This window comes from Eleutherodactylus coqui, chromosome 2, assembly GCF_035609145.1.
Source record: "Eleutherodactylus coqui strain aEleCoq1 chromosome 2, aEleCoq1.hap1, whole genome shotgun sequence".
Taxonomy (NCBI): domain Eukaryota; kingdom Metazoa; phylum Chordata; class Amphibia; order Anura; family Eleutherodactylidae; genus Eleutherodactylus; species Eleutherodactylus coqui.
The window spans coordinates 44,232,608-44,254,074 of record NC_089838.1 but is presented as its reverse complement, the minus strand read 5'-3'; the positions used below and the strand labels follow the sequence as shown (position 1 = coordinate 44,254,074).

At 53.0% G+C, this 21,467-nt stretch overlaps 1 protein-coding gene across 8 annotated transcripts in view; it reads left to right on the top strand.

Annotated features, from left to right (window-relative positions):
- Nucleotides 1-21,467, top strand: part of EPS8 (EGFR pathway substrate 8, signaling adaptor) — an 85,787-nt gene that overhangs the window by 30,982 nt on the left and 33,338 nt on the right. For 5 of the 8 annotated variants that reach the window (XM_066590721.1, XM_066590714.1, XM_066590716.1 and 2 more), the window contains exons 2-3: nucleotides 19,901-20,003; nucleotides 20,997-21,068. In XM_066590721.1, the coding sequence (XP_066446818.1) occupies nucleotides 21,007-21,068 (62 nt within the window). In that variant the 5' untranslated portion in view covers nucleotides 19,901-20,003; nucleotides 20,997-21,006. Of the gene's footprint in view, nucleotides 1-1,042; nucleotides 1,110-12,973; nucleotides 13,096-13,790; nucleotides 13,810-19,900; nucleotides 20,004-20,996; nucleotides 21,069-21,467 lie in introns of those variants that run through there. The other 3 variants (XM_066590715.1, XM_066590717.1, XM_066590718.1) reach the window with 3 other exon arrangements.

The window sequence follows — 21,467 nt, the reverse complement described above, 5'->3', positions numbered from 1 at the left end:
TATGCACCCACCTGTGGGATCCTGTAGGCGGCACCTTTTGTATGCACCGATCTGTGGGGTCTTGCAGGCGGCATCTCTGTTTGCACCCACCTTGGGGTTCTGTGGGCGGCAACTTGGTATGCACCCACTTGTGGGATCCTGTAGGCGGCACCTTTGTATGCACTGATCTGTGGGGTCCTGTAGGCGGCACCTTTGTATGCACTGATCTGTGGGGTCTTGCAGGCGGCATCTCTGTATGCACCCACCTGTGGGGTCCTGTAGGTGGCACCTCTGTATGCCCCTGCCTGTGGGGTCCTGTAGGTGGCACCTCTGTATGCACCCACCTGTGGCATCCTGTAGGTGGCACCTCTCTATGCCCCTACCTGTGGGGTCCTGTAGGTGGCACCTCTCTATGCCCCTGCCTGTGTGGTGCTGTGGGTGGCACCTTGTGTGCACCCGCCTGTGGGGTCCTGTAGGTGTCACCTCTGTGTGCACCCACCTGTGGGCGGCACCTCGGTATGCACCCTCCTGTGGTGTCCTGTGGGCGGCACTTCTGTATGCACCCACCTGTGGGCGGCACCTCTGTATGCACCACCTGTGGGATCCTGTGGGGGGCACCTATGTATGCACCCATGCAGTCGGCACCCCTGTATGCACCCACCTGTGGGATCCTGTGGGCGGCACCTCTGTATGCACCGATCAGTGGGGTCTTGCAGGCGGCATCTCTGTATTCACCCATGCAGGCGGCACCTCTGTATGTACCCACCTGTGGGATCCTGTGGGCGGCACCTCTGTATGCACCCATGCAGGCGGCACCTCTATATGCAGACGACATCTCTGTAGGTGGCCCCTTCTGTATGCCCCTGCCTGTGGGGACCTGTAGGCGGCACCTCTGTATGTACCCATCTGTGCGGGTCCTGTAGATGGCACCTCTGTATGTACCCATAAGGAGGTGGTACAGTCTGTAGTTTTATGTTCGGGTGGTGTCCCGGCTGACGCAGGAAGTGCCATAAATTCCTTGGTTACTGTTTTACCTTCCATCACGTCACTTTCTCTTTGGGCATTACACAATCCCTTCTCGACGGGCGAGGGGAGAGTCTGCACACAGGCTGGTTCTGGGGAGCTTGCGGGTAAGTTTTTAGGGCCTTATTCTATGAGCTTGTTCTGATACGAGGTGGTGGCCGTCCTGTACAACCTGGGACCCTAATGCTTATGAGACCCTAACATTATGATCTCCGGGCGGTCCTGGTTGGGACTGTGATGTAAGGAATCGCAGGACACCGGTTGAATCGCAGGAGCCCTCACTCACGTTCTCCATATGCAAAAGTAACTGCCCCCTTACATTTGCGTCGGTAAGGGTCGCTGGATCATTCCCACAGTTCGGCTTCAGTCTTTCTGGGTGTTGAGGACTACTTGTACATGAGTGCGCAGGGCATTTCGGCTCCTTGAACAGAACAGGCAACTCTGAGACGGGTGCACACCTTACCTGTGGCTTTTAGTTTCATATTACGGCCCGTCTGACAGAATGTGCGATCCTTGACGTTGCCAACATGTCTTCTTAGCCCTTGGTTGTCTCATTTGCCAATCTGGAGCTTCTCAAATGTAGTCTTTTATCTTCTACGAAGATTTCATGGCGGCCCTCTGTTGTCTGCCTCTGGAGCGGATGTTACGGGAGTACCTAGCGCCCTATGAATGGTCACGTCGCCCTTAACGCTGACCTGATGGTGACTTTCTCTTCATTGGTGGTGTGTTGACATGACTTCATGTTTATTGTTTGCTCGAAGGTGTCTTCTGTCGGTCCTTCAGTCACCAGTGGGGTAAGGAGTTGGTGGCTTTGATACCCTCCGCTTATAAGAAGGGTCTGAGACGGAGCCTGGTAATTCCCCCATTTCTGGGACGCCAGGCCTCGGGGTTAGGGGTATGATCATAAGCTCAGAAAGATACCGGTATTGGCAGAACAGCAGCTGCCCAACACCAGGAAGCCACCCACCGATGCCACCTTCATGCGGCACTCTGCACAGGGTCAGTAACTGTTTGACCTGTGTCCGTCCATAGCTGGACATTATCTTTGAGTCCAGGAGCCGTCACCCTTGGCCCAGTTGTTGATGAGCCCCTACACGCCGCATGACCTGGACTCCTGTGTACACTAAACGGATGAGGATGTGCCATGTCCCATGTAGGCCTTGTCCTCTACTGACGGCTGGTTGGAGTACCCAGCAGGAGGAGGACGCTGTAGTGCAGTATGGGAGATGACTTATAATGGCAGAGCAGTCTCCGCTCACAGCCTTGGTATAGCTCCTGCCCGCCTCATGGGGCGTGTGTGTATTTGCAGTGCGTCTCCATTGTTGTGTTACTGGATTTGATCTCCTGCTGTATTGACCCGTGTATGCAGGGATGGGGACATGGGGGTCTGTGTTTGGGGAGGTATCCATGGTGACTGCGGATCAGCTGCCGTGCACCGTGCCGGTGATGGGATCCTGTAGATCTCTGTCTGCTCTGTATGTAAAATCACGGCAGGGATTTGGTTTACAAATGAGCTGTTTACTCTCGCCCGGGAAGCTTTCCTGGAGGCAGAGCAGCAACGGTGGAGGTGTGGGAGGGGGGTGAGCTATGTAATACGGGGGTACTATAATCAGGATATGGGATGTGTCAGAGTTCTAATATGTGAGGTGAATGTATGATGGGGGGAGTGGGGTTATACAAGATGAAAGTGTGGTGGTTTGGGGGTGTATTATGAGGTGAATATATGGAGGTGTGGGGGGCTATTATATAAGGTTAATGTGTGGAGGGGTATTATACAAAGTGAATGTATGATGCTTGGAGGGTGTATTTTACGAGGTGAATGTATGGTAGTGTGGGTGGGTGGGTTATACGAGGTGAGTGTGATGCTGGGGGGTGTATTATATGAGGTGAATATATGGAGGTGTTGGGGGGAGGGGTATTATACGAGGTGAATGTATTAAGTGTAGGGGGGTTGTATTATACAAGGTGAATGTATGGTGGTGTGAGGGGGGTGTATTATACAAGGTGAATGTATGGTGGTGTGAGGGGGGTGTATTATTCAAGGTATGGTGGTGTGAGGGGGGTGTATTATATGAGGTGAATGTGTGGGAGTGAGTGTATTATATGAGGTGAATGTATGGAGTTGTGGGGCGTGTATTATAGGTACATGTCTGCCCTAATATCCTGAAACCCCACCACATGTAATCTATATACAACTTGTCCCCACCATACATCTGACCTAATATCCTGATACCCCCCCCCCACAAGTAATCTATATGCATGCCCCCCATGCATCTCTGCACTAATATCCTGACACCCCCCCCCACACACACACACACGTAATCTATATACAACCTGCCTCCTCTATACCTCTCTGACCTGATATCCTCCACCAAACATATCTGACCTAATATCCTGATACCTCCCGAATGTAATCTGTATACGTGTCCCCCCCCCATACATCTTTGCACGAATAACCTGAACCCCCCCCCACACACACGTAATCTATATACAACCTGTCCCCCCATACTTCTTTGCCTTAATATCCTGATATCTCCCACATATAATCTATAAACAACCTGTCCCCTCCATACATCTCTAACCTAACATTCTCATACCCCCACATGTATTCTATTTACAACCTGTCCCCTCCATACATCTCTAACCTAACATTCTGATACCCCCCACATGTAATCTATATACAACCTGTCCCCCCATACTTCTTTGCCCTAATATCCTGATACCCCACATGTAATCTATATACAACCTGTCTAGAGTTGAGTGAACATACTCTGCCGAGCTTGATGCTCGTTCGAGTATTAGCGTACTCGATGGTACTCATTACTCGAATGAGCATCAAGCCGTGTTCAACCCTGCCCCAGTTTTTGGCTCCTCCCTGCTGTCACGTGTCTGTTTTGGTCCCTCCACGCGGACTCGAGTATTTGGGTGCTCACTCATCTCTAAACCTGTCCTCTTTATACATCTCTAATCTAATATCCTGATACCCCCACATGTAATCTATATATAGCCTGCCCCCCCCCTACGCCTCTGACCTAATATCCTGATACCTCCCCACATGTAATCTATATACAACCTGTCCCATCCATCCATTTCTGACCTAATATCCCCCACATGTAATCTATGTACAACCTGTCCCCCCACCAAACTTATCTGACCTAATATCCTGATACCTCCCGTATGTAATCTATATACGTGTCCCCCCCCCCCCCACACACACACACATCTCTGCACTAATAATCTGAACCCTCCCCCCCACATGTAATCTATATACAACCGATCCCCTCCATACTTGTCAGCCCTAATATCCTGATACGCTAGAGATGCCACCCCGCCTGTAATTCACCAGCCTGACCGGTATTTTGCCTGCCAGGCCAGTGCCGATTTTTTTATTTTTATTTTTTTTTACCGGCCGTATTACAGGCCAGTATTTTTTAATTCTTCCTGGAAGCGGGGCTTGAATTCCCGACCTCTAGCAAAGATAATGCTCTGATTGGCTAGCCAGCGTCAGCCAATTAGAAGCCGGCACTGGGTTAACCAATCACGGCCATAAAATGACATATAAGTAGAAGATGTGGCAGCATCAATAGGTGTAGAAAGTAAAAGTAAATTTATTCTCCCATAGTACACAAAAGTGCGACGTTTCGGTCCCCAATTGGACTTTTTTGTACTATGTGAGAATAAATTTACTTTTATTTTCTACACCCATTGATGCTGCCACGTCTTCGACTTATATGGTACTACGATACGGAAGAAGTCCAGGCTCCGTGTGGCGGTTGCATCAACTAAAAGGTGTGGCCATAGGCCTGGTATACCTTATGTGCTGTTGGCATATCCGTATATAGCCATTCATCTTTGCTGGAGGCGGGAAATTCAACCCCCGCTTCCAAAAAGAAATGCTCTGCCAGCACGGAGGACATCGCAGCAGCCTGCAGGAGCGACGGGGACCCGAAAGTGCACCGAAACACCAGCGGTAGGTGGGTATTGGTGTTTGTTTTAGGTATAGTGTAGCGTAGTTAGGGGTTATATTTGTGTAAATTTTTTCCAGAACTTTGGGTGGGAAGTAAGGGGTGCATCTTACGATATATGGGTTTGGGGGAACTATTACTACTGAGGGGGTTACTACTATTGCTGATTGGGGGGGGGGGGGGGTGTTTACTACTACTATTGCTGATTGGGGGGGCTACTACTATTGCTGAGGGCGGGGGGCTACTACTATTGCTGAGGGGGGGGGGCGGGTTACTACTATTGCTGAGGGGGGGGGGGGCTACTACTATTGCTGAGGGGGGGGGGGGCTCCTACTATTGCTGAGGGCTCCTACTATTGCTGAGGGCTCCTACTATTGCTGAGGGCTCCTACTATTGCTGAGGGGGGGGGTGGTTACTACTATTGCTGAGGGGGGGGGGGGGTTACTACTATTGCTGAGGTGGGGTGGTTACTACTATTGCTGAGGGGGGGGGGTTACTACTATTGCTGAGGGGGGGGGGGTTACTACTATTGCTGAGGGGGGGGGGGTTACTGCTATTGCTGAGGGGGGGTGGTTACTACTATTGCTGAGGGGGGGTGGGGTTACTACTATTGCTGAGGGGGGGGGGGTTACTACTATTGCTGAGGGGGGGGTTACTATTGCTGAGGGGGGGGGGGTTACTACTATTGCTGAGGGGGGGGGGTTCCTACTATTGCTGAGGGGGGGGTTACTACTATTGCTGAGGGGGGGGTTACTACTATTGCTGAGGGGGGGTTACTACTATTGCTGAGGGGGGGTTACTACTATTGCTGAGGGGGGTTACTACTATTGCTGAGGGGGGGGGGGTTACTACTATTGCTGAGGGGGGGGGTTACTACTATTGCTGAGGGGGGGGTTACTACTATTGCTGAGGGGGGAGGGGTTACTACTATTGCTGAGGGGGGAGGGGTTACTACTATTGCTGAGGGGGGAGGGGTTACTACTATTGCTGAGGGGGGAGGGGTTACTACTATTGCTGAGGGGGGAGGGGTTACTACTATTGCTGAGGGGGGAGGGGTTACTACTATTGCTGAGGGGGGAGGGGTTACTACTATTGCTGAGGGGGGAGGGGGTTACTACTATTGCTGGGGGGGGAGGGGTTACTACTATTGCTGAGGGGGGGAGGGGTTACTACTATTGCTGGGGGGGGAGGGGTTAACTACTATTGCTGAGGGGGGGGAGGGGTTACTACTATTGCTGAGGGGGGGGGAAGGGGTTACTACTATTTGCTGAGGGGGGGGAAGGGGTTACTACTATTGCTGAGGGGGGGGAGGGGTTACTACTATTGCTGAGGGGGGGGAGGGGTTACTACTATTGCTGAGGGTGGGGGGAGGGGTTTACTACTATTGCTGAGGGGGGGGAGGGGTTACTACTATTGCTGAGGGGGGGGGGAGGGGTTACTACTATTGCTGAGGGGGGGGGAGGGGGTTACTACTATTGCTGAGGGGGGGAGGGGTTAACTACTATTGCTGAGGGGGGGGAGGGGTTACTACTATTGCTGAGGGGGGGGAGGGGTTACTACTATTGCTGAGGGGGGGGAGGGGTTACTACTATTGCTGAGGGGGGGGAGGGGGTTACTACTATTGCTGAGGGGGGGGGGAGGGGTTACTACTATTGCTGAGGAGGGGGGGGAGGGGTTACTACTATTGCTGAGGGGGGGGGAGGGGTTACTACTATTGCTGAGGGGGGGGGAGGGGTTACTACTATTGCTGAGGGGGGAGGGGTTACTACTGTTGCTGGGGGGGAGGGGTTACTAGTGTTGGGGGGGGGGGAGGGGTTACTAGTGTTGCTGGGGGGGGGGGAGGGGTTACTAGTGTTGCTGGGGGGGGGGAGGGGTTACTAGTGTTGCTGGGGGGGGAGGGGTTACTAGTGTTGCTGGGGGGGGGAGAGGGGTTACTAGTGTTGCTGGGGGGGGAGGGGTTACTAGTGTTGCTGGGGGGGGAGGAGGGGTTACTAGTGTTGCTGGGGGGGGGGAGGGGTTACTAGTGTTGCTGGGGGGGGGGAGGGTGTTACTAGTGTTGCTGGGGGGGGGAGGGGTTACTAGTGTTGCTGGGGGGGGGGAGGGGTTACTAGTGTTGCTGGGGGGGGGAGGGGTTACTAGTGTTGCTGGGGGGGGGGAGGAGGGGTTACTAGTGTTGCTGGGGGGGGGGGAGGGGGTTACTAGTGTTGCTGGAGGGGGGGGAGGGGTTACTAGTGTTGCTGGAGGGGGGGAGGGGTTACTAGTGTTGCTGGAGGAGGGGGGGAGGGGTTAAGAAAATTGATGACATCCGTCAGGAAATAACTTCCCAATCCCAGACTAGCCCTGACCCTAGTTTTGTCAGCACTATATCTAGCTCCTACTCACTGTCTGTACTCAGACCAGCGACAGAGAAAGAAGTCTCCAAATTGCTCTTCTCTGCTCGCCCCACTACCTGCGCTAGTGACCCCCTCCCCTCACACCTCCTCCGTTTCTTCTCACCCGGTGTTCATCTCTCATCTCACCACTATATTCAACCTCTCTCTGACCTCTGGCATCTTTCCCCTCTTCTTTCAAACACGCCATCATATCCCCACTGCTAAAGAAGCAGACTCTTGACTCGACGATGCCTGCCAACTACCGACCCATCTCTAATCTCCCCTTCATCTCCAAAACTACTAGAACGCCTGGTTTTACTCTCCGCCTTGTAAGCTACCTATCAGAGCACTCTCTCCTAGACCCCCTACAGTCTGGCTTCCGACCTCAACACTCGACAGAAACTGCCCTTACAAGGGTATCCAATGACCTACTGACAGCCAAATCGAGGGGCACCTTTACTCCAAAACATCACCGACTGTATGTCCGCTGTCTCTAACACTATGTCCTCTCTCTACCTAAAACTAAATCTCTCTAAAACTGACTTACTGGTATTTCCACCCTCCACTAACCGACCTCATCCTGACATCTCCATCTCAGTGTGTGGCGCCACCATAACTCCCAGCATGCCCGCTGCCTTGGGGTCATATTCGACTCCGATCTCTCATTTACCCTCTACATCCAATCTCTCGCCCGACCATGTCAGCTGCACCTCAAGAACAACGCAAGAATCCGCTCTTTTCTCATTGTGGACACGTTAAAAACGCTTACTGTTGCCCTCATCCACTCCCGGCTCGATTATTGCAACTCGTTGCTGATCGGACCTCTCCCCTGCTCCAGACTCTACCTCTCTCCAATCTATCCTGAATGCAGCAGCCAGGCTCCTCTTCCTGTCCAGCCGCTACTCGGACGCCTCTGCCCCTGTGCCGGTCACTGCACTGGCTGCCCGTTAAATACAGAATTCATTTTAAACTCACTACCTTCATCCACAAAGCCCTCCATAGCGCAGCAGCGCCCCCCTATATTGCCTCCCTCATCTCAATCCATCACCCAGCCCGGGCTCTCCGCTCTGCTAACGAAACCAGACTGAGCGCCCCTTTAATTCGAACTTCTCATTCCCGCCTCCAAGACTTCTACCAGAGCAGCACCGGTCCTCTGGAACGCACTATCAAAGGCTACCCGAGCAATCCAGGACTCGCAGAAACTTCAGGCGTGCTCTAAAAACGCACCTCTTCAGGGAGGCATACCGAATTCCCTAAACAAACCCCTCTGTACTCCGCCTGATAACATGCTCCCTGACCTACTGACTGCAATCCCTGCTAGCCATCATAAAACCGCTCCTGCAGTCATACTGTTTCTGCCGTCACACGGCTAAATGTCTGACCATTGTCTATGTGTATATCACCCCCTCACTTTCCACCTCGCCATACTGTGCACATCTCCAGCCCCTTTACCTTCTGTATCACCCCATTACTTGTAGTATGTAAGCTCGTTGGAGCAGGACCCTCACCCCTATTGTTTCCATCAACTGATTACTATGTAACCGTGGTTCTGTCATTTTTGTACTTTTTGTCTTTCTGTATCCCCCCTGTCTATGTAAGCGCTGCAGAATATGTTGGCGCTATACAAATAAAGTTTATTATTATTATTACTACTATTGCTGAGGGGGGGGAGGGTTACTGCGGTACTATTGCTGGGGGGGGAGGGTTACTACTATTGCTGAGGGGGGGGGGGTTAGTACTATTGCTGGGGGGGGGCTACTACTATTGCTGAGTGGGGTGGTTTACTATTATGTGGGGTTAATATTATTATTTTGAGAGGGTTTATGTTCCTGAGGGGGAGGGGAGGGGGGGGGGGGGTTGCTATTTTCTACTGGGGCCACTGTGTGGGATCGCCATTTCACTGTGTAAAGCAGGGGTGTCAAACTCATTTTTACCGTGAGGGCCACATCGGGCTTATGATGACCTTCAAAGGGCCCGATTGTAAGACAGTATATAGTAAGGGCTTGTTCACACAAGCGTATTTACGTACATAATATGCAGCGAATAGAAGCCATTGATTTCAGTGAGTCCATTCACATGATGTATATTTTCACACAGCATGACCTATTTTGTTTGTGTCCTACGCACCGCAATAGGGCATTGACGTGAATTGGGCCGCGCAGGAAACCTGTGTATTCACTGCATATTTGCGCACTATTTCAGTGGGCCCATTCTGTGCTTTTTGCGTGCCCAAATATGCAGGCATAAGCGATTTTCGATTTCGCAAATACGCAGCGTATTTGTTGCGACCTCGAAGTATGATTACACCTGTATGAACGAGCCCTAATAGTGACCCCTATAGTGCTCGCAGTTTGTCATAGTGACTCTCCTACTGGCCCCATTAGTAATAGCGAGCTCCACAGTGGCCCCATTAGTAATAGCGAGCTCCACAGTGGCCACCATTAGTAATAGCGAGCTCCACAGTGGCCCCAGTAGTAATAGCCAGCCCCACAGTGGCCCCAGTAGTAACAGGGTACCCCCACAGTGGCTCCAGTAGTAATAGTAACCCCCTCAGTAATATATACCCCCTCACTAGTAATAACCCCTCTCAGCAACATCATCCCCAGCAGCAATAATATTACCCCTCCACCCCCCCCCCAGCAGCAATAATATTAACCCCCCCCCTGCCGGAAGCAGCAGTAATATTAACCCCGCCCCCAGCAGCAGTAATATTAACCCCGCCCCCCAGCAGCAGTAATATTAACCCCGCCCCCAGCAGCACAGTAATATTAACCCCGCCCCCAGCAGCAGTAATATTAACCCCGCCCCCAGCAGCAGTAATATTAACCCCGCCCCCAGCAGCAGTAATATTAACCCCGCCCCCAGCAGCAGTAATATTAACCCCGCCCCCCAGCAGCAGTAATATTAACCCCGCCCCCAGCAGCAGTAATATTAACCCCGCCCCCAGCAGCAGTAATATTAACCCCGCCCCCAGCAGCAGTAATATTAACCCCGCCCCCAGCAGCAGTAATATTAACCCCGCCCCCAGCAGCAGTAATATTAACCCCGCCCCCAGCAGCAGTAATATTAACCCCGCCCCCAGCAGCAGTAATATTAACCCCGCCCCCAGCAGCAGTAATATTAACCCCGCCCCCAGCAGCAGTAATATTAACCCCGCCCCCAGCAGCAGTAATATTAACCCCGCCCCCAGCAGCAGTAATATTACCCCCCCCACCCACCCACCCCAGCAGCAGTAATATTACCCCCCCCACGCCCCCCCCCCAGCAGCAGTAATATTACCCCCCCCCCCCACCCCCCCCAGCAGCAGTAATATTACCCCCCCCCCACACCCCCCCAGCAGCAGTAATATTAACACCCCCCATGCCCAGCAGTAACATTAACCCTCCCCCAAACCTTATGCTTACCTGCTCCCTGCAGTCAGCGCTGCTCTCCTTCTGCTCGCGCTGAGCCCGGCTACACTCTGACAGCAGTGTGTGCGCTCAGCATGCTTCCTCCCCGAGTCCTCTCCTGCGGAACTGAAGAGCAGGGGACTCTGGGAGAAGGATCCTGGCTGCACACTTACGTCAGTGTAAGCCGGGGATCAGCACGATTACCAGCGGGGAGCTGCGGCACCCCAGCTGGTAATCGCTTCAGTGGTGAGCGGCGTCGGCATGCCGCGGGCCACATAACACGAGGCAGCGGGCCGGATTCGGCCCGCGGGCCTTGTGTTTGACATATGTGGTGTAAAGTGATGCAGCAGCCAGCGAGACTGCGATCAATAGAAGCCACCGGGTGCCCGGAGGTAAAGTAATATGCCGTAATAAGTCACACCCCTTTTTACTATTGCCGGTATTTTTTTGACAAAGGTGGCAACCCTATGATACCCCCACATGTAATCTATATACAACCTGTCCCCTCCATGCATCTTTGCCCTAATATCCTGATACCCCCACATGTAATCTATATACATGCCCCCCATACATCTCAGCCCTAATATCCTGATACCCCCACATGTAATCTATATACATGACCCCCCCCCCATACATCTCTGCCCTAATATCCTGATACCCCCACATGTAATCTATTTACATGCCCCCCCATACATCTCTGCCCTAATATCCTGATACCCCCACATGTAATCTATATACATGACCCCCCCTCCCCCATACATCTCTGCCCTAATATCCTGATACCCTCACATGTAATCTATATACAACCTGTCTCCTCTATACATCCACTGACTCCTTCCCTCACGTCACATCCAATCCTCATAAGACCATGTGATCAGTCCTGACCATAGGAGCTTACACTCTGGAGAAGAGCTGGCAGGCTGTGGTGGATGCGTTCCACTCGGTGTGTCGCCATCTGTTGTCTCTGGGAATATTCAGTAATGGGCAGAAATTCAAACTCTTCACAGAGTAAATATCATGGGGAAACAATGCGCTATTGTGTGGTGGCTATATGGGGAGGGAAGAGCTGCCTGCGGAGCAACTCTGCCAGCAGGGGGTGTTGCACGAGTTTGCCTATCACTAGACCCTGCTATTACTGAAGAGTAAGCAGCTGTATATAGGTGGCGGTATGTTGTGCGTTGGGCCCTGTAGTTGGAATATTATGCAACATCCCCACATTGCCTTTACTTTGTGTAAGGGGTCTTTCTTATGTATGTAACACTTGGGGGCTATTCCCAAGTGCTGCTGGATTTCCGTTGAGCGAAGCCGCGGGGAAAATCTGCATCATTTATAGTAAAGCGTCGTGGATGAGGTTTTTACACCTTTCCCTCCTTCGCATACAGGGACTTCGCTGACATCTTATCTGCGCTTGCGTTGTCTCAGGCTATCATGCCCTGATCGCGAGCAGCTCTTGTTGGAGGGCGTGTTTACTACATTCTCCCATAGAAATGTGTGAGGTTGTCACAGCTAACCTCCTCCCCCTTCTCTGCACACGTCACGAAGCATGTGAGCGCTGTTGACCAATCTGAGTGACCTGTACTGTCTAAAGGCCCTTGTACATGGAATAAGTTGCACAGGAGCGAGTACCGCTGGATCTCTCACAGAGCTGGAGGCCGGGGCGGCTGAAGGAGAGTTCTCTCGCCCTGCCCCTCTTCATTCACTGTAAGCAGTGGCTGTTCAGTACTGAGCGATGGTTGTTCAGGATTTTAAGCATGCTTAAAAATCAATGACTGGGCGATTCTTGTCCAGTGATTTGGTTTCTGCGTGCTTTGCACCCTCACAAATACACATTTTATCTGCTCCTGATACCTCCTGAGACTCTTACCCCCGAATGCCCTCCTCTCTCTTAACTTGACCCTACACTGGGGGTTCTGAACTTAGAAGTACCCTGCAGTACATTGGCAGATACCCCGTAAAGCATACTAAGGTCCCCTAAATGTCAGTAGATTGGGGACGGCTCAGGAAATTACCACATTTGTTCCGCTGTTCCTCACCCCCTCCCTTCCCGAATCCTCTCCAGGATGGGTAACATAGGGCTGCAGAGCCTCTCGGTAGACCCCCAGCCCTTCTGTAGAGCTGCTGTATTTCTCCAGGACATGCTCATCAAATGTTAAATGACTCTTCTTAAGACGGTGAGCGATTTGATAAGACTTAATAAGAAGCTTTTCATAAGACGCAGGTGACCTGGCAGCGGCTTCTTCCCCGACGCCTGCAGGCGCACTCGGAAATCTCATGAGACGTCAGACGGGCTCCTGCAGTTCCGATGTCTCCATGTCACAGCTGGTAAAAGATCCTCAGGCTTATTACTGGGGTCTCGCATCATAGCTGGTAAGGGGCCTTGAGGTTTATAATGGGGTTCTTGCATTACAGCTGGCGAGGGGGCCTTAGGCTTATTATAGGGGTCTTGCATTATAGCTTGTAAGGGTGCTTCAGGCTTATAATGAGGGGGGGGGGGGGGGGGGGAATCATGTCACAGCCAGTAATGGGGCCTCAGGCTTATAATATAAGGGGGGGGGGGGGGAGTGCCAGGCTTATTAAAGGGGTCTTGCATTATAGCTGGTAAGGGGGCATTAGGGTTGACACTCGTTCATCAAAGTTCTTGTGTCTCTTCGTAGTAGTAAACATTTTAAATTCTATGGAGTCCGGCTGATGTGTGATGGCAGAGTCGAAGGACTTGGAGTCATAGATGTCCTGTAGATCATACTGGCGCTCTATGGAGTCCTTCTTTATATAGTGGCAGTGCTCCGTAGTGTCTTTGTAGCAATTTAATTCAGCTTTATTGATCGAACCAAATATATATTATTATTGTCAGAGCAAGAGAAATGGGAGTTGAGGGATTGGGGAGAATATTTGGGAGATTGGGACACATCCAGGCTAGGAGGTATAGAGGTCCATGGTATATCACGTTCTTCTCAGGCTATGGCAGGCACTGACGTAATGTGCTGCTATGGGTGTTGTCTTCCTCTTCCCTCTGAAGGATGTGGAGTTTCTCCTCCTTCATGTAGATGGAGTTGAAGTCCGGGCGAAGATGAGTCTCCTGAAGTGAGTATCTCTCACCGCTGAGTATCTGGGGCATCCTAGCTGGAAGTGGGCCTCATCCTTCTTTGCCTCCTGGTGGCACAGTCTGCTCTCCTTGAGGGGGGTGTAGTTCTGTCTGATCCACCCTGATTCAATGGCCAGGCCATTGTCAATCAGTCTACAGTGACTCAAGACCTGGCTCTCTCTGGGCTCTGGTATTATTTCCAGATTTCAGCTCCAGGGCTGTGGTGGAGTGGGAGACCTGGTACTGAGGAGGACTCCAGGGCTGTGGTGGAGGGGGAGACCTGGTACTGGGGAGGACTCCAGGGCTGTGGTGGAGGGGGAGACCTGGTACTGGGGAGGACTCCAGGGCTGTGGTGGAGGGGGAGACCTGGTACTGGGGAGGACTCCAGGGCTGTGGTGGAGGGGGAGACCTGGTACCGGGGAGGACTCCAGGGCTGTGGTGGAGGGGGAGACCTGGTACCGGGGAGGACTCCAGGGCTGTGGTGGAGGGGGAGACCTGGTACCGGGGAGGACTCCAGGGCTGTGGTGGAGGGGGAGACCGGGTACCGGGGAGGACTCCAGGGCTGTGGTGGAGGGGGAGACCTGGTACTGGGGAGGACTCCAGGGCTGTGGTGGAGGGGGGAGACCTGGCACCGGGGAGGACTCCAGGGCTGTGGTGGAGGGGGGAGACCTGGCACCGGGGAGGACTCCAGGGCTGTGGTGGAGGGGGGAGACCTGGCACCGGGGAGGACTCCAGGGCTGTGGTGGAGGGGGGAGACCTGGCACCGGGGAGGACTCCAGGGCTGTGGTGGAGGGGGGAGACCTGGCACCGGGGAGGACTCCAGGGCTGTGGTGGAGGGGGGAGGACTCCAGGGCTGTGGTGGAGGGGGGAGACCTGGTACCGGGGAGGACTCCAGGGCTGTGGTGGAGGGGGGAGACCTGGTACCGGGGAGGACTCCAGGGCTGTGGTGGAGGGGGGAGACCTGGTACCGGGGAGGACTCCAGGGCTGTGGTGGAGGGGGGAGACCTGGTACCGGGGAGGACTCCAGGGCTGTGGTGGAGGGGGGAGACCTGGTACCGGGGAGGACTCCAGGGCTGTGGTGGAGGGGGGAGACCTGGTACCGGGGAGGACTCCAGGGCTGTGGTGGAGGGGGGAGACCTGGTACCGGGGAGGACTCCAGGGCTGTGGTGGAGGGGGGAGACCTGGTACCGGGGAGGACTCCAGGGCTGTGGTGGAGGGGGGAGACCTGGTACCGGGGAGGACTCCAGGGCTGTGGTGGAGGGGGGAGACCTGGCACCGGGGAGGACTCCAGGGCTGTGGTGGAGGGGGGAGACCTGGTACCGGGGAGGACTCCAGGGCTGTGGTGGAGGGGGGAGACCTGGTACTGTGTGTTTTGGAGCTGTGCGGGGTGTCGATGGGATCCGTGCTGTGGTGGTTTGGGGTGTATAGGGTGTAGCTGTGGTGCAGTGGTTTGGGGCTGTTCGAGGTGTTGATGTGGTCCATGCTGCCGTGGTTTGGTAACGTGCTGGGTAAAGATGTAGTTGTGGGGCTGTCTGGGATGTAGATGTGATTCAACGGTTTGGGGCTGAGCAGGGTGTAGATGGGGTTGGGAGCTGTGCAGGATTTAGATGTGGTCCAGTGGTTGGGAACTTTGGAGGTTGTAGATGTGGTGTGTGGTTTGGGGCTTTGCGAGTTGTAGATGTGGTCAGGGGGCTGTGGATGTAGATGAGGTTGGGGGCTGTGCGGGATGTAGATGTGGTCGGGGGTTAGGCAGGCTGTAGATGTGGTCCGGAGGTTGGGGGCTGGGCGGGCTGTAGATGTGGTCCGGAGGTTGGGGGCTGGGCGGGCTGTAGATGTGGTCCGGGGGTTGGGGGCTGGCGCAGGCTGTAGATGTGGTCCGGGGGTTGGGGGCTGGCGCAGGCTGTAGATGTGGTCCGGGGGTTGGGGGCTGGCGCAGGCTGTAGATGTGGTCCGGGGGTTGGGGGCTGGCGCAGGCTGTAGATGTGGTCTGGGGGTTGGGGGCTGGCGCAGGCTGTAGATGTGGTCTGGGGGTTGGGGGCTGGCGCAGGCTGTAGATGTGGTCTGGGGGTTGGGGGCTGGCGCAGGCTGTAGATGTGGTCTGGGGGTTGGGGGCTGGCGCAGGCTGTAGATGTGGTCTGGGGGTTGGGGGCTGGCGCAGGCTGTAGATGTGGTCTGGGGGTTGGGGGCTGGCGCAGGCTGTAGATGTGGTCTGGGGGTTGGGGGCTGGCGCAGGCTGTAGATGTGGTCTGGGGGTTGGGGGCTGGCGCAGGCTGTAGATGTGGTCTGGGGGTTGGGGGCTGGCGCAGGCTGTAGATGTGGTCCGGGGGTTGGGGGCTGGCGCAGGCTGTAGATGTGGTCCGGGGGTTGGGGGCTGGCGCAGGCTGTAGATGTGGTCCGGGGGTTGGGGGCTGGCGCAGGCTGTAGATGTGGTCCGGGGGTTGGGGGCTGGCGCAGGCTGTAGATGTGGTCCGGGGGTTGGGGGCTGGCGCAGGCTGTAGATGTGGTCCGGGGGTTGGGGGCTGGCGCAGGCTGTAGATGTGGTCCGGGGGTTGGGGGCTGGCGCAGGCTGTAGATGTGGTCCGGGGGTTGGGGGCTGGCGCAGGCTGTAGATGTGGTCCGGGGGTTGGGGGCTGGCGCAGGCTGTAGATGTGGTCCGGGGGTTGGGGGCTGGCGCAGGCTGTAGATGTGGTCCGGGGGTTGGGCGGGCTGTGGATGTGGTCCGTGGTATGCGGGTCATGAGGCTGCCGTTCCAGGTTTTGGGTTATTAGCCAGCACTGATCATGATGTTGAACAGTCTGGCTGTGTTTAATATTTTGGGTGTAATACTGTCCGGGCCGTCGGCTATTTTGCACCTCGTGGACGGGATTCTCCCCGTTAGTTCCTGCAGTGTAATCTGTGCATCCAGAGAGGCTTGGAAGTCTTTCAGAACTTCCTCCGTAGTCGTTAGTTACATATTTAAGTCTTCCTGTTCTTTCTTCAGGATTTCCTTATAGAGGTCCTTGAAATAATTGAGCCAGGTGTTGCCGAGTCTGATAATGGGGGCTACCCTCTGCAAGATCTCAGAGCTGCGGGGGTTGTAGTACGGGGACTGGCAGTGTGATGTACTCTACGCAGCAGTCGGACTAGGCTGAGGATAGCGCTGTGGAGGTTGTACGGGGACTGGCGGTTGGACTGAGGTGAGGATGGCGCTGCGGGGGTTGTAGTACGCGGACTGGTGGTGCTATGTACGCAATGCGGTGCTCGGAGTGAGGTGGGGATTGCGCTCTGGAGGTTGTAGTACGGGGACTGGCGGTGCTATGTACGTTGCACGGCGGTTGGACTAGTGAGGACGGCGCTGTGGGAGTTGTAGTACAGGGACTAGTGGTGCGCTGCGGTCAGGCTGAGGTGAAGATGGCGCTGCAGTGGTTGTAGTATGGGGACTGACGGTGCTATGTACGTTGCACGACTGTTGGACTGGGGTGAGGATGGCTCTGTGGGGGTTGTAGTACGGGGAGAGGTGGTGCTGTGTATGCTGCACGGTGGTTGGACTGGTGAGGACGGCGCTGTGGGGGTTGTAGTACAGGGACTTGCGGTTTTATGTATGCGGCACAGCAGTCGAACTGAGAAGTGAGGATGGACCTGCGGATTCTTATCCAGATCCTCTTTGGCCGATTGATTTGGAGCCTGGATTGATATCCCTCCTGCGACCAGCCCTGATTGACACTGCTATGAGTTTCTCTGGCCTGGGGGGCGCCAGGTATTCATTCTCCGTCTTGGTCCGTGTTTCCAGGAGGGTCTGATATCGATAGTTTTCGGATCACTTGTGCACACAGCGGTTTCACTTGAATGGAAACCTGCAGCGTTGTATTCGCAACTCTGCACGGCATCCGCATTGTGGGGCAGAGATTCCAGAAATACTGCGGCGCGTCTAGAGGCAGAGTCCGCGTTACATCGGATGGGTCCGTATACTGATGAGCTGCGCAGGACACAAGGGGTTGTTGGCCGGTTGCTGCCGGAGGTGTATCACCTCCAGGTCTCAGCATCTCTTTGTGGTGCCGGTGTTCTCCTCCATGGCTGATGTTGGGGGACCACCGATGGTCTGTCTCATCAGTACCGTATGGAGTTGTCTTATACCATATCGTTCTACATACTGTTGGTGTGGAGTCGCCTTGTTACAGGTGAGCAGGTAAGAAGGGGTTAATGTCGGTACAAAGATGACAGGAGACACCATCATGCATCTTGTACAAACCCCTGGTCTGCAGGCGCACTATTTTCTGCCTGTACAGGCCTGATTGGTGGGGGCTGGTCTGCAGCCAACGGACAGGTGTGACCACCATCTTGGCAGTGTACAGGTAAGAAAAACATGGCTGCCAATGGCATGAGCTATGTGGCATCACGGCTCAGTGACAGGCGTGGCGCTATTTAAAAGAAAATATAGCAGTTTTTATCGGTGCCATTTTTGGACACATAGACTATATTGTAAAACTTTTATTGTTTTTTTTTTATGATCGTAGGGAGAGAAAACGCATCAATTCTGCCTTAGATTTTTTTTATTTATTTATTTTTTTAAAGCATTAATTATGCAGCATAAATGACCCACTACTTTTTTTTTCTGCGGGCCGGTACGGTTACAACGATACCAAAATTCTTCTATATTTTGTTAGGTTTTTCTACTTTTCTGCAATAAAAACCCTTCTTTTGGAAAAAATTTTTTTCTAAATCGCTGCATTCAAAGTCCTGTAACTTTTTTTATTTTTCCATGGACAGAGCTCTCTGAGGGCTTTTTGTTTTGCGAGACGAGCTGTTTTTATTGGTACCATTTTGCGGTACATACGTTTTTGTTTTTTTATAGCTTTTATTGCGTTCTTTGGGAGGCACAAGGCTAAAAATTTGCATTTTGCTTCAGTTTTTTAGCGTTTTTATTTTACGTTTTTAGCTGTGCAGGATAAAAAGCGTGTTCAATTTATTGAACGTGTCTTTACGGACAAGACGATACCAAATATGTGTGTGGGGTTTTTTGTTTTTTTATGCTAATATGAGAAAAAGCATTAAAGGGTAGTGTTTTTTACATTTTGTAAATTATTTAGATTTTTTTGTTTTTACATCATTTTTGTCCCTCTGGTGTACTTGCAGCAAAGCACCGATAATCGCTACGATTAGGCATTGCAGGACTTCTCTCCTGCAATGCATTTATCGCTTAATACAGTGATTAGAGATGAGCGAGCGTACTCGCTAAGGGCAAATACTCGAGCGAGTACCTCCCCGCTCGTCTCAAAAGATTCAGGTGCCGGCGGGGAGGAATGGGGGGGGGGGGGGGATCTCTCTCGCTCTTCCTTACATTATGGGGAGGGAAGGCGTTAAAGACTATCCAGGCGATCCTCCGAAAACTTGTAGCAAACCTCCAAAGCCCCCCAAACCAATGTTAGCGCTGATCTCCACGGCAGACCCCCATTATCTGCTTGTGTCACATGTTCTATTCCAGGGGTTCTAGTACTGACTGTGTACCTACCTGCTGAGGGCCGTCCATGTCTTCTAGTGGTACAATCTATATACCCCCATCACTGAGAGACGTCCGAGCATCTTATAGTCCAGCACTATTGTCAGATGTCCAGGAGGGCTAAGGATCGGGGCTTAATCAATGGGATCTCTGCATACACTATGCTGACCCCACCACCATCACTGCTGCGCTTCAACCGCTGCTCATGTTTTGGGCAAGTTGTCAGCAGGAAGCATTACCAGCTGCCTTGTGAGAGATCCGGCGTGGCACGTTGTGTGGAGCGCTGCTGCTCTGGCTTTGCGGTAAGCTTTCCTGGAGGCCACGTGACGGGCGCAGAGTATAATGTACGTTTCGTCCCCTGTGTTGTCTCTGAGCTGCGGTACAACGCTGTCAAGAAGTGCCTGGAGAACTTTTCTCCTTTGCTGGGGAGGTTCAGAAATGCTTTGAAGCGAGTGACCTCTTATGAGGACCACAGAGTCCTGTGGGATCCTGCGCAGCGCTGTGGGGGGTTGCCATCATCTGTGTAGGGTGCTGCTGTGCCTCGCACCGCCTTCTACGAGTCTATAGTCATGGTACCCTGGGTGCCTTTTACTGACTCTCTTGTCTCTCCACAGTTTGAAATCTGCAACTTTACCCCAGGGCTGAAGGGAAGAGATGGAACCATCGGTGACCTCCTGACACCAGGACGTTATTTCCAGGACCTGTCGGTGACGAGGGGTAAGTAGTCCAATGATGGCCCGATCATTCACTGCACGGCTCTGGGTATGATTAAGGTTGTAGGAGGCCCCAGAGTAACCATTGTTATGGGGACCCTATTCCCATCTACTGAATATGCAAGGGGCACCCAAAAGAAACGGGAATCTTATTATGTTGAGCCGGAGTTACTAGTTCGGGCTTCTGAGCGGCTTCACCAGCCGCCGCTGTTGGGAAATTTTGTGTTCGGCTTCAGTGACTGATTTTTTTCTCAGCGAGTTCAGTTTTTCGCCTATTATGTGATGGTGGATTCATTCAAGTGAAGTCCGAGGTAAAAGCATCGCTCACGTTAGGCGACGGGGGACCGCGCACACACAATTTGTAACGCCATCGTATGTCACGATGTCCGGAGAAAACGTCCCGATTCGTGGCAAACGGATGACAGGTTCTTCCATCCTGACATTGCACCGGTGCGCACAGTGCTGAGTGTTACGCAATGTTTGACACACGCAGCCCGCCCGCTGATTTGGCTCCGGGCGGCTTTATTTAAAAATTTTGGTGATTCTGAAGAGGTGAAGCAAAAAAAGTGCTAAAGACGTCGGTATCAACACATTTGCACAAATATATTGCATCATGCGGAGGGGGGACTGAAGGGTTAAAATGTAGATTATTCTTAATTCCCGTCTCTTTTGGGTCCTCCTTGTAGATGCTGGTGAAGGCATACACAAAGTACACCAAGGGTATATGAGGGGCGGTTTATAGGTACGGTAACAGAATCAGGACCGCTACGTAGATACTGTATCCTTGTTCTGTTACTGTAACAGGAAGCCTCCTCTATGGATACAGTAACTGGACCAGGAAATTCCACATAAATATGGTAACAGGATACCAGGAGCATAACACGGGTACAGTACCAGTACATGGCTGTTTTCTGCATTATAACTGGTTCTCCTCTCTTCCGGAGGGTTTAGGTTTCTGGCTTTAGCCTAGTTGCTCTTCATGTTTTCTCCATTACAGGTAATCCATCATGAATGGACATTTATCCAATTACTATCAGGGGGGGTTGAGAAACGCCTCCCCAGAACTCAGGTATGTAACTAGACTGCCCCCTTATTTATAGGGAGAATTCGGCTTTTGGTTGTTGGCGACCCGTCTAATTCAGCTGTTGGTCAGTGTCCGTCTGTGGACCGGCCAGTAGTTGTTGCTTGTTGGTGTGCAGTCTGATTGTCTGATCCTCTGAGAAAGAACATAAGAGGGAGGGACAACGCCGAGAGCCCCCATTTACCAACACTGCTGTGTCCGAGACTGCCATGGAAGAGAGTAGTAGAAGTAGCGCCTCTCCTGTCCATGGCTGTGTCTGGTATTGCAGCTCAGCTTTGGGGTTCACTGACACCTGCATTGTTTCACCAATATAGGCAATGCAGATTTAACATGCGCTGCAAATACGCGTTCCATTTGTGTTAACGGTGTACTGCGTGTACGTAAAAT